Below are 12657 nucleotides of genomic sequence, written 5' to 3' on the forward strand. Positions count from 1 at the left end.
GTCCTCCCCCCCCCCCCCCCCCCCCCCCGTCCGGCCTGTTCTCGTTGCTGAATTCTGGTTTTGCATGCATGTTCGAATCGAGCTCCGGCTAACTGTACACGAGTGCCTGCAACGAGCGATTCTTCATGTCTAAGCTCGCCTCTGTTCCCGTCTTCGTCCTTGCTTGAGTGTTCGTCTTCGCCGTGGTCTGAGGGTGCTTGTGCGATCGATCTCAGCAGGCTGCTTAAACCCCAAAGGCATCACGCAGCTGCTGGTGTGTGGGATTTGTAGGTTATGGGGCTCGGATTGGTAGGCCGTGGCCTGTCAGACGGTTGGGATAGATTCTCGGATCGTGTTCTTTAACGTTGCCGCTTCCATGCTATCACGCGGTGATATCATCTGCTCTAAAAGTAGCTGTCATGGCCTTAACACGTCCTTGCCATCGTGAGTCTGTTCTCGCATGAAGTAGGTGATCAGCTGTACCTAGGTAGCTACACATAGCTTTCGAGATCGTCAAATAATCCGAGTCTATTGCTGGAATAGAGACAACGCGGACACGGATCTAAATCGCTACGAAGGCCACGGGCCATTGAGGGGAGAATTGGAACGCGTAGTGTGCTAGGTGTGGGCCGTACTTGAAGTGAAGATAGTTGGGCATGGTAGTCGACCTCGGAATGTGACATCAGGGAAAGACGCGGTGGAACGTGCACGCTTATCTTATCCGACAGCGGTGGTGGAATACGACCAAGCCACTAGGTACGAATACCGCAACAAACAAACACCTCTGCATCATTCAAGGGCATTGGCGGAAAATGCGAAACGGGTGTCATGCAGTGATCCTTTTCCTCAGCCACTACCGGCATCGATTTTTGACAATACTTAGGTAATTTCATTCCTCATCCTACCCTTCACTTTGTCATTGCACAACTGATCTCTTACTTCGTTGACCATCGCTTTACCTCACAACTTGAAGCTATTCTGCACCAACTTCTCACTCAAGGCCCACAGTCGATCGGCCAACTTAGGATCAGTCGCGTATGGCATCGCATCACACATCTGACAGTCAGACAGCATGATACCCTTTGATTCTGATACGTTGTCAGTATTGACTTGTGCCGACTGAACCTTTACTTACCATTCAAAGCTGGGTCTAGCGCTGCAACCAGTACGGTTGCGGCACCTTGATCAAGGTTCTTCCAGAACGGACTTACACTTCGAATCGCAGCCTCGCCATCCGCGTCCAGGTTTCGACTGAGACCAGTCCAGATTGCTAAACTCATCAGCAATTCTGAAATCACGCACTCAAAAGGCTTGCGCAGCGGGGTACTCACATCCAGGATGCACCGCATAACTTCTCACACCCTTTCCTCTGTACTTCTCGTTTAAACCCACTGAAAACAGCATGTTCGCCGTCTTCGCCTGTCCATAGGCCAGCCACCCGTTGTATCCATCATCTGCGCCCTTCGCAAACTTCGAAGGAAGTTGCACGTGCCTCTCTTCTTCGGGTATCTCGTCGTTGCTCTTCTCCCAGTTGTAATCAGAGAATCGAACAGGACTCAACCGATGACCAGCAGAAGTGAGGTTGATGACGCGGGTGGCACCTTCATCTGAAGAGGAAGCTGAGGCCAGAAGCTGAGGCATGAGCAGGTTGGTCAAGAGGAAGTGGCCAATATGGTTGGCGCCAAATTGACCTTCGAGACCTTCTTTGGTAGTTTGACGCGCCGTTGTCATGATACCAGCATTGTTGATGATCAGATCCAGGCGGCTCGTCAATTGCGACACTTCTTTTGCAGCAGTCTTGACAGATTCTTGAGACATCAAGTCAAGAAGGACTACTTTGACTGTGACGTCTGGATAGGCATCCTGGATGCTCTTCACGACCTCTTCTAGTTTGGACTTGGTGCGTGAGGCGAAGATGAGGAGCGCTGGATTTTGGGAGGCAATCGAGAGGGCTATAGAAGAGCCGATGCTTTCAGGGGATACACCGGTGATGAGCACTTTTTTAGGTCAACATCAGCTTTCAACAGCGTAAGCACATGGACGTCCTACCATTTTTGCCATGAATCTGCTCGGCGAAAGCTTTCGCGACTTCAAGACCGCCTGTCTTCTCATCCCATTCAGGATGAGTTAGAGTCGACATTTTAGCTCTTGATATGCTCGAGGAGTAACAGCCTGAGCCTTAGAATCTTATCAAGGGGAGTGCATAGGTATCGCTCTCGCTATCCCTGGCACTGAGCTCGTTTACCACAGCAACTACCATCCAGAAGCATCGAGACTGCACGCGAAGTTCCGCCCATGTCGACAGCATCTGTGTCACCTTCGGGACAGAATGCGCTGGGAATGGACAAGTGCAGTTGGGGTGAAAGTTGCGGGGTACAAGGCGGGGAAGGTTAGCGCCATGTGGGGCAGCTACGACCTATACTTCGCGTCCCAATGACCTCGCATCACGCGTCAACACCCTTTAACCGGCAGATACGCCGATCCACCTCGCAATGATACGACTCCACCCCACGGAGGGGACATGCCGGGAGAGGCGACCAGCACCTGCAGGCCCTCAGCGCCACGACTCGCGCTTGCACCCTCGGTCGTCGGCTCCATCTCGCCTGGTTGAGTTACTGAGAAGGATGGGTACATGGCCATATCATCGGTAGATGCAGGGTTGCTGAGCCCCACGCTCACAAGCAATTACCTGGTCGATGCGTCTGGATACCTGGGACCTCTTCTCGCATCGAATCGCGTTGTGTTACCTTATTCCGCCCAGTCGTGAAGCTTGATTGAAGTCGCCTATGCCACTTCGTGCGAGAATAGACGAGACCAAACTCCCCAAGATGTCTTCTTTAGAGACCAACGACAACGGCCCAGTCAATAATGGCGCAAAGCCACAGACGGGCATCAAAGTCATCATTATCGGCGCAGGTACGTCCTTAGCAGTCCGTGCCACAGCCACGTTCTAACACACATCACCAGGTTTCGGTGGCCTCACAGCAGCCATAGAATGCATCCGCCACGGCCACACACCCGTCATTTACGAATCCTTCCCTTCCCTCAAGATCCTCGGCGACATAATAACCTTCGGTCCCAATGCTGGGCGCATCTTCGCACGTTGGAGTGATGGACGCGTCGCGCGCGACATGCGCAAGATTTCGATCGATCTCACCGAATACGGCTTCAACATTCACAAATGGGATACTGGCGAGATTGTTATAAACCAGAAGACGCCGCCACGCGACGAGAAGGCGCCGAACTTCAACGGGCATCGCGGTGAACTGCACGAGATTGTGTTCAACTATGCCAAGGAAATTGGCGTGGAGATCAACTTGGGACAACGAGTGGAGAAATACTGGGAGGGTGATAAGGAGGCGGGCATCGTGCTAGAAGATGGCACGCGCGTGGCTGGCGACCTCGTGGTTGCGAGTGACGGTGTTCGGAGTAAGGCGAGAACACTGGTGTTGGGATACGAAGACAAGCCAAAGAGCAGTGGATACGCCGTATGGCGAGCTTGGTTCACCAACAAGGACATGATCGCAGACCCGGAGACAAAGCAGTTCTGCGAGAACGGCGATACCTTTAATGGATGGATCGGTGAGCCTTCTTCCACCCCACCTTTGAGACTAATCGCATGCTAACAACTTCGTAGGCCCAGACGTACACTTCCTCTTCAGCACCATCAAGAACGGCACCGACTGCTGCTGGGTGCTCACCCACCGTGACGACCACGACATCGACGAATCCTGGTCCTTCCCCGGCTACCTCAAAGACGTCAAGACTGTGTTGGACGGCTGGGATCCAATGTGCTGGAAGATCGTTTCCAAGACACCGGAAGAGAAACTCGTTGATTGGAAACTTGTATACCGGGACCCGTTGCCCAACTGGGTTTCGGGCTATGGCTCCGCGCCAGGTCACGGCCGGATATGCTTGCTAGGCGACGCAGCACATCCCTTCCTTCCAACAAGTGCGCAAGGTGCAACGCAAGCACTTGAAGATGGTGTTACACTCGCCGTGTTGCTACGAAAAGCTGGAAAGGATAACGTACGAGGCGCGTTACGAGCATACCAGGATATACGCTACGATCGTGTCAAGGCTGTGCAGAAAACGGGCGAGACAACGAGAGACATGTGGCACAAGACGGATTGGGAGAAGGTGAAGAAGGACCCCACTCTGATCCAGTTCCCGAGAGAGGATTGGGTGTTCCAACATGATGCTGAGAAGCATGCTGAGGAACTGGGGGATGAGGCGATTAAGAAAGCTAGCGCTGTTGCTGTGTAGTCCAGTCAAGCGGAAGTACCACAAGGATACGCTCAACGAAATTTTAGAGTTTATTGGAACTGCTTCATGATATACGTGTGGCAAACGGTATCAGTCCTGCATGATGTCTTCGAAAAAGTGCACAGCTCGGAGGCACGTAGGTCACGTCCAGCCTTCCGTCAGTTCGGTAATAACATCGAGACACATCATCAATGACGACGAAGCAGAAGTACTGCGTAGTAGAAGGAGCCAGAAAACCGATTGATTCCAAGAGCAAAGCCTAACTGTATGTCCGAGCCAGAGGCGTCAAGCGGCGCCTCCTTCCACAAAAAGATACACTCGTTGCAGCAAGTCATAGCTCAGCCACTCTTCTCCGCACCGACAACCTCGTGATGCACAACTTCATCCTTGTCGCTATCACGGCTCTCGATCTTGTCGTCAGGACCAGCTGCAACACGGCCAGTACAGACGTACTTCCTGAACTTGCGCGCTGGAAGCCTAGCCTCAAACATCTCGTCAATCTCTTCGAGAGTGCGGTTCTTGATCTCGGGCAGGTAGAAGTATACCCATGCTGCTGTGATGAAGCAGGATGGTCCCCAGATCCAGCCTACATATGATGTTAGTATGGGGTTCGAGTATAGAGAAGTAAAGATGGATGTCTTACCATATTCAGGACCCCAATTGAGGGAGTCAGGGTTGATGAAGTATGGTGCAGTGAAGGTGGTGAGCCAAGCACCTGCGAAAGCGACGGCCGATGCGATACCAAACGTGTATGAGCGTAGACGCTGAGATGGGATTTCTCCACCAGAGAGCCAGGCGTAAGCCGCGATCATACCGTTGTAACCGATGATGTAAATCACCGAGAGACCGACAATAGCCTTGGACAGGTCAGTAAGAAGCTCGCATATTCCACGAAAGAAAGATAAACTCACCTTTCCAGTGCTAGTCGTGCCAGGGTTGACGTGGTAGACAGCCGCGATGATAAGCTGCGTAACACCACAGATAGAAAGACCGGTCATGAGGAAAACGCGGCGGCGACCAATCTTTGAGATGACACTGCTGTTGATCATGACTACTACGACACCGACTGCGGTCAAGATGCAGGAGTTCATGAAGGGGCTACCAACATTCGCCATCTTGCTTAATGTTAGCCTGGCATGCTCTAGGAAACGGGAGCGATACACTGACCTGGAAGAAGTACGTTCCGTACGCAATCACGAACATGGCACCCGACGCAGCCTGAGTGGATACCGCAGCGATAGCCAGCAGCGTGCGCCTACGATCAACAGGATCTTTCCAGATGTCCAGGAAGTTCGCGCTCGACTTGACAGCCTTTTCAGCATCAATCGCCGCTTGGATCTCTGCTACTTCGCCGGGAACGCTTTCGGGATGAGGACGCATCCACAGGAGCGCCTTCTCAGCTTGTGCTGGCTTTTCGACTAGAATCAGCCAACGTGGCGATTCCGGAATGAAGAACAGGCCAAGAGACATGAAAACCGGTACGATGAAGATCATGCCCAGTGGGATGATGTACGAGTTCCGACCGTTCATGTCGTGTGTTGCGTTGTCGATTACCGTGCCAATGAGAGTGCCAACTGAGGTCCAGATTTGGAAAACGGATATCATGAGACCGCGGTATCGAGCTGGTGCTGATTCCTAGTCATTTGTCAGTAATGTACCGGACGAATGAAGGGGAATACGAACCTGGATATAAAGCTGCGAAAAGGTCATATACCACCCATTTGCAATACCAATCAAGAGTCGTCCAGAATACAATCCCGCAATGTTGGTCGTAGTCATCATGACAATGTTCGCAACGCAGCAAAGCGCACTGGCCATCCAGAGACATTGGCGCCTCCCCAGCTTCTTCGCGAAGACACCAGCGAACATTGAGCTGATAAAAGCACCTAGTGTCATCAAAGACGAGATGAGTTGCTGACGCTCGGGAGAGATGTTGTAGCCTATAGGCGTCATGGGATCAGGATGGCCAAAGACTTCGAGAAAGCCGCGCATGGCTTGTAGACCGCCGATAGCACCAAAGTCGATGCCGTACTGGAACGGCGACATGGAAACGAGGGTACATGCCGCGAGGCATTTCCAATTGGAAAGCAGACTGCTTGTTAGATCGGGCATTTTGGTGGTTTCTCTCTCCAAAGGTGCCCAGGTGGTGATGAAGAAATTCAAGATGATGCGGCGAGGTTTTGCTCGATGTTGCGAAGCAGGGTTAGCTTCAAGAAGCGATAAACTATCAACTAGAGAGGCTGGCACCAGTGATCCTTCTGCCTCATAACAGGGCATCCCTTTCATCCAGACTGGCATGCAGATCTTTGTGAATGTGGTCCCACCTGCATTCTTGTCCCAATATATGCCGATAGTGCCTGGAAATGCTTAGCTTGCCCCTACCCCGGAATCCACAGGCAGTCTAAAGTGTGGAGTGCGGAGGTGGCGGTGTACCATGTACAATATCTCAGGTATTAATGCTGGTACTTCCCGTTTCCGCGTGGCGTATGGGACCAATCATCACGATGCCCGGTAGCTATTCAGGAAGAGTGACAAAACGCCCGGCAGTTTCTGCCGTTTTAGTGCTTGTCTTGCTACCCGCCATCTGTTTGGAATAGCACATGGCTAGGCTGTCGCTTCGAAACTCTATCAAGGTCGCCACAATAACCCTAGAAACATGCGACCTCAGAACACCAACATCGAATTTACAATCAGGGAAACCCAGGGATTTCACAGGCTGTACGGTACTACCGTGCGGTCGGAGCGATAACGCCGTGTGACATTGGCCATGATCGTGAAGTACAGTAAAGATCTGCATGTACTAACTTTCACAGCTGTGCATAGCGAGTCAATAAACTTCATGTCCTCCACTTCGGAATCGGGAAGTGGAGAGACTCGTGCCCGCCTGAAGGATCAAAGTATTCAAAGCAAGTGTTGCGATCCGCTAATGTGAACAGAAAATGAAGTTGGTGGTTGAGAGGCGGGGAAGTCGACTGCGAAGGTGGTGGGGCACTTTCCAGATAGAACCTTGCAACTCTACGGGCATGCCACCTACGTAGTATTGAATCTGAAGTAGCAAACAGTGTCTAAGACAACGTATTCTCTAGGCTAGACTCAGGAGTCCCTCAGACTGCCCTCCTTGACCATCTCAACAACGTCCATGAAGGTATCGTACATGTAGCTACGCCGCTTCTGCCCTTGCTCATTTTCGAAGACCAACTTCCATTTATCCTCCTCATCAAAACTGTCCCAATTCACTTTTACCCAATCGTGGCAGGATGCATCAGAGTCACAGTGGTTGTTGTTGACATCTTCATGCAGTTCTGCATTGTCGTACTCCAAAACATCATCAGCAAGATACCTGCCGACTATCATAGTCCTCTCATGAAGGTAGAAGTTCTCGGTCTCGTAGTAGCTTACGGCCGAATTGGCGCAAGCCCTGAAGAAAGCGCGAAGGGTATTCGGGTAATGGAAGTTCGTGTTCTTGAGGACAATGCGACGGATCGTGGAGGAGTGTACGTTGATGATACTCGCGAGTGTAGGTGCAGTAGTGCTCGTAACGAGTCCGTTGATATGGAGCGAATGTAGGCGGAATGGAGGACTGCCGCCCAGTAGCTGGAGCAGAGGAGCCCAACTCTCATTGCGGATCTGATACTTACCGATACCCTGATCGCCAACAGACAAAGCCAATGCTTGGAGATTTGCATTGGTATTGATAAGCTTGACGAGGGCTAACATGTATGCATCAGTCTTCAGGGTCGCCATGTCGAGTTCCAGGTTCAATGACGTTAAGCCACGTAAGGCAGGTGAAATCGCCTCGAAGAGCGACTTTGGAGTCCCCAGTAGCCAAGTCTGCCACTTCAACCCGAACCCTACAACGCTGAACTCTTCAAGCTGCTGTGGCGCAAGTCGTATGGTGTCCACCAGAGCATGCATGACCCTGTATATGGGAAGCGCATGCATGATGTGGGTGTGTTTTGGTGAATAGGCTATCGACAATTCGGGACGGAACCCCATAACACCCATTGCCAAAGGATTAGATGTTGAAATCACGGGGTAGCACAATTTGTCAGCCATCCCTTTCAGCGGGGGAGGTGCGCGAAGCGTGATACTCTTCAGATTCGGTAGACGCCGAAAGATAGCACTGAACAAGTTTCGCACGTCAGATTCGCTGAGCGTGGTTCCAATGCAAGGCGATTTCGCTGTGTCCATGCTTTGACCGTATCGCAAGCTCGTCGGTGACCGACATTCCAACTTAAAGTATATCTCGAGTGCGCGAATACGGGTTGCAAATCGTAAATGAGACAGGGCCTCGAGACGTTCGACGCTCGTGATAGTGAGTTGACATCTTCGGCTGGAAAACTTCGCTTCGGTCTTAAGGTAGGGTGGTTAGCGACTCATTAACGAGCACCTTGGAGTGAGATAGAGTACAAGCTAGGGAAAGATCGAGCTTTGGGTAAGGGGAGAAGGTACTTACAAGAGCATGATCGATGGCCTGTAATATAGTCCGACTGCCGAGCGCTTGTAGTATGCTCAGAGATTCCTTGTCGAGATTCTCAGCGATCATGCCGATGAGCTCGGTGGGTAGGTCTTCCAGACTTCTCCCAACTGGCGGTGATCTGTAGTCCGACATGAACACATCAATGTCTGTGTGATCCATGATAGCCCTGTCCTCGGGCGTAAAGCTGTCCTCGGGCGTAAAGCTGTCCTCGTCCATGTTGGATGGTGATTCGTGGCTGGAGGTGCTCGGGGTGAAAATAAAATGTTGCAGATTTTATGTGTGGGTTCGAGATGAATGGCGGTACGAGTGATGCGAGCGGTGGCTACCATGGTCCTGGCTGACGATAGGAAGGGCTATCTGTGGCACCACCCCATTCAACAAGGGAGCTGAACAGGCGCCCTGCAGCCTACATTCGTGTTGAAACAAGTGTTAGCAAGATCGTAATGCAACGTAGGCATCCTGGGTTGTTTCCTTCTATCTTTTTTGCAGACGGGTGTCCAATTTTCCCTATGGGTGGGTGGCATAGAGTGGTACTGCTTCCCTGGTCCACAAAGGAGGAGACCCTTTCGGTCGCTACGTCCGATATTTGGCTGACCATACTACAGTCGGGATTTCGAGGGCGTTGTGTTCGTCATGGCTTTCTACGCGGATGTTCGCGCGCATCGTGTACGGCGCAGTCGAGTTGAAAGAGGAGAGCATAGAGTGCTAGGGGATCATGGCGCTCCTAGTGCTCGAGTCGTGATAGAAAGTGCAATAGTAGGTACTAGACAAAGTACATTGCGATGAAGGGCATCGTGATTTTGGTGTCGACATGTTCAGAGACGTCGATGATGCCCAGGTGCATTCCGGCGCTACTGCGTAGCTAAGCATCGCGTCGCGTCGCGTCCGGGGTTCGGCACAACACCTGCCGCAAGCTCCTTGCCTGCCGCCTCACGTGCGCATCCGGCACCATGCCCACAGATGCTGGCCCACCTGCATCCTTCCGTGTATCAGTGCGAGAGACTTGCATGTCTTCGGGTGTGAAATGCCCACGAGGCTGCAAACTTTACCCGGCTGTCTGTGCCCCACCCCCGCGATGTGGGGTTAGGCGTTGCGCGCATGCAACCCTCCGAGGATGGCTACTTTCAATGCTGCTGGCGGCGATGCCTGTTGATTAGCAAGCTCTGATTCATGTGTTTGTTCATTGGTCGCTTCATAACAGGCGCGTCGTGCGAGCTGCAATGCACCGGTTGGTCTCAACTGTTGCTTGGAGTAATCTTCTTCTGAGTAGCATCCCCAGCGCGCACGATCCGTACAGCAGAAGGCATGGCGATAGAGCAAATGTTTGAGGCTCTGCCTTTACACTATGTGCAGCATGGCATCTCCAAATTTGGTGCTGGCAACATCGCCTTGGCAGTCTTCTTGACTGCAGTCCTAGGTGTACTTGCAGATTATGCTTGGATGCTGTACATGAGATCGAAGATGGTAAGAGCAACACACAGAATCTGATGATGGTACTAACGTTGAATAGCCCCCAGGGCCCTTCCCATACCCCATCGTTGGCAACACGTTCCAGCTGCCTGACAACAAGCCCTGGATTTTCTTCGAGGAGCTATCCAAAGAATACAACACGCCGCTGATAACGTATTGGATCGGACGTAACCCAACCGTTTGGATCAACGATGCATGGACCGCAAATGAACTACTCGACAAAAGAGCTGGCATATACTGCTCGCGACCGCGCATGCTTGTCTTTGCCGAACTCGGATCTGGCCAAAACAACCTCGTGAACCTGATCACTACTACACAAGAGCAGCGTGAGCGTTTCCGGATGCTACGCAAGGTGACACATCAGGGCGTTGGCATCCAGCAGGTGAAGAAGTACCGCGACTTCCAAAATGACGAGAGCAAAGTCGTCGCCCTCGATCTCCTGAGCACCCCCGAAAACTACGTCGCGCACTTTGAACGCTACGCGACCAGTGTGGTCTCTATCATCGGCTTTGGCAGACGCGTTGCGAGCCACGAAGATCCAATCATCACCGAGGTCATCGCGTTGATGCATCGAGCAGCTGATCTGAACGTACCGGGCAAGACATTCCCTATGCTAATGGAGACCTTTCCGATTCTTGCTCGCGCACCTACGGAATTTGCCCCATGGAAGCACGGCATGGGATCGAAGAAGAAGTCATCCCGCGGCCATGACTTCTTTTATTCGCTCGCCAGAGAAGCCAACGAGAAGCCAGGACACGAAGACTGCTATTCAAAGATGTTGTTTCGCGAGCAGGAGAAATACGGTCTGAATCACAAGGAGATTTCGGCATTAACTGGTAACCTGTTCGGCGCGGGGTCCGACACATCAAGTAGTACGCTCATCACCGCTGTTCTCGCCATGCGAGCGTTCCCAGAAACTATGCAGGCCGCGTGGGAAGAGTTAGATCGCGTTGTAGGAGAGGACCGTAGTCCTTCGTTCGAGGACGATGCAAACCTACCTTACATGCGAGCATTTGTAAAGGAAGTGTTCCGATGGCGATCAGTAGCCATTATCGGTGGACAACCGCACGCTCCAGTTCAAGACGATTACTACAACGGTTACCTGATTCCGCAATCCGCATGGGTACAGGGCAACGTCTGGGCGATACACCATAACGAGCGTGACTTTCCTGAACCCGACCGTTTCAACCCGAACCGCTTCTTGAAGGACCATCCTGATTCGCGACCTTTCCCCGGCGAAAGAGGGTACATGACATTTGGTTGGGGTCGTCGAGTGTGCTCAGGTCAGGCGCTTGCGGAGCAGGGCACATGGCTGACGGTAGCGCGATTGGTTTGGGGCTTCAGGATCGAGCCAGCACTAGATGAGAATGGGAAGCCCATTCCGGTCGACATATTTGATTACACGTAAGTGCCTACTAGAAAGCGATCAGTATGTGAGATACTGACATCTGCAAGTAACGGTTTGAACATGCGACCGCAGCCGTTCAACGTGAGCATAAAGCCTCGGAGTGAAAGGATACGTCAAGCTATCGTACGAGAGGGCGAACAGGCATTGGCAGACCTTGCGCAATACGAGGGTGAGACGAAGTATCGCATGAGTACATTCTACAAGAAGTAGATCTTGCCATGAGAAAGTAGTAGCCGGGACGAATTTGGCGGTAGTGAGTGGTGGGCTGACGCGTAGTCTTGGTCAGCCAAGGCGAATGTCCATCCATCTCTTTTTAACCGGTGCTGCCTCCAATAAGGTTGATGTGGTCCCAGTACCAATTCTTTCCCAATGCGAGCCCCGACACTGAACTACCAGGACATGATGCTCTCTATCGTGTCCATGACGAAAGTACCAGGGCAAGTGCAGTACATAGGACCCCAGGAGAAAGCTGGGAAGATCGTGAGCTGTAGGTTCAACATCAATGAACATTGATGCCAGTCCGATGCGGGAGATTTTCGGGTCAGGCTCAAGATAGTATGAACGAGATCTCTGCGATTGCGGCAGTGGGAGCGGCATTATACGAGTAACGTGAGCACTGATATGGATGTATATAGTCGGTGCCTGTGTGATGGAGTCGTATAGTGTTTGGTAAGTTTTCCAGTCAACAATTTTCCCGTCATTGAGCTCCGGCTTCACTGCGCATGAAATTTCAGTCTTGTTTCGGGACAATCTGGCGTTGTCCAACATCTTCAACCCCCTGGCCCATCGTACAGTGCCTTCCCATCCGGTCCACGACCAGCTAGGAAATTCGACTCGTCGTCTAGCTGGGCCTTCCACGTCCCAGCTCAAGTTGCTGACGAATCTTCGGTGCGATATGTTAAGCGGTGTTTTGTCCGACCCAAAAAGATCGTTATCACAGTATGGCAGTCCCCAAAGGTGTCTGAGACCATTTGAGTGTCCCAGAGACGCGAAGATCCCAAGCATTGCATTCAGTACATCGCTTTCATATGTGAGTGAGCGCCTTGTGAACGCT

The 12657-nt window shown here is 52.0% G+C and overlaps 5 protein-coding genes across 5 annotated transcripts; 2 read left to right on the plus strand and 3 right to left on the minus strand.

Annotated features, from left to right (window-relative positions):
- Positions 1-939: 939 nt before the first annotated feature.
- J4E83_000821 (uncharacterized protein) lies at positions 940-2119 on the minus strand (the record flags this gene model as incomplete). The annotated part of the gene is made up of 4 exons (XM_049327778.1): positions 940-1067; positions 1115-1249; positions 1311-1976; positions 2029-2119. The coding sequence occupies 4 exons, from the start codon at positions 2117-2119 to the stop codon at positions 940-942; spliced, it is 1020 nt and encodes a 339-aa protein (XP_049192296.1).
- Positions 2120-2807: 688 nt separating this feature from the next.
- J4E83_000822 (uncharacterized protein) lies at positions 2808-4245 on the plus strand (the record flags this gene model as incomplete). The annotated part of the gene is made up of 3 exons (XM_049327779.1): positions 2808-2895; positions 2947-3561; positions 3617-4245. The coding sequence occupies 3 exons, from the start codon at positions 2808-2810 to the stop codon at positions 4243-4245; spliced, it is 1332 nt and encodes a 443-aa protein (XP_049192297.1).
- Positions 4246-4583: 338 nt separating this feature from the next.
- On the minus strand, positions 4584-6357 carry J4E83_000823 (uncharacterized protein; the record flags this gene model as incomplete). The annotated part of the gene is made up of 5 exons (XM_049327780.1): positions 4584-4831; positions 4889-5102; positions 5157-5360; positions 5413-5880; positions 5929-6357. The coding sequence occupies 5 exons, from the start codon at positions 6355-6357 to the stop codon at positions 4584-4586; spliced, it is 1563 nt and encodes a 520-aa protein (XP_049192298.1).
- A 981-nt stretch (positions 6358-7338) lies between these two features.
- J4E83_000824 (uncharacterized protein) lies at positions 7339-8941 on the minus strand (the record flags this gene model as incomplete). Its single annotated transcript, XM_049327781.1, has 2 exons — positions 7339-8121; positions 8702-8941. 2 exons carry the CDS (start codon positions 8939-8941, stop codon positions 7339-7341), a joined length of 1023 nt encoding a protein of 340 aa, XP_049192299.1.
- Positions 8942-10030: 1089 nt separating this feature from the next.
- Positions 10031-11813, plus strand: J4E83_000825 (uncharacterized protein; the record flags this gene model as incomplete). Its single annotated transcript, XM_049327782.1, has 3 exons — positions 10031-10189; positions 10236-11599; positions 11651-11813. 3 exons carry the CDS (start codon positions 10031-10033, stop codon positions 11811-11813), a joined length of 1686 nt encoding a protein of 561 aa, XP_049192300.1.
- Positions 11814-12657: the final 844 nt, after the last annotated feature.

The sequence above is a fragment of the Alternaria metachromatica genome, assembly GCF_023757995.1.
Source record: "Alternaria metachromatica strain BMP 0045 chromosome Unknown scaffold_2, whole genome shotgun sequence".
Taxonomy (NCBI): domain Eukaryota; kingdom Fungi; phylum Ascomycota; class Dothideomycetes; order Pleosporales; family Pleosporaceae; genus Alternaria; species Alternaria metachromatica.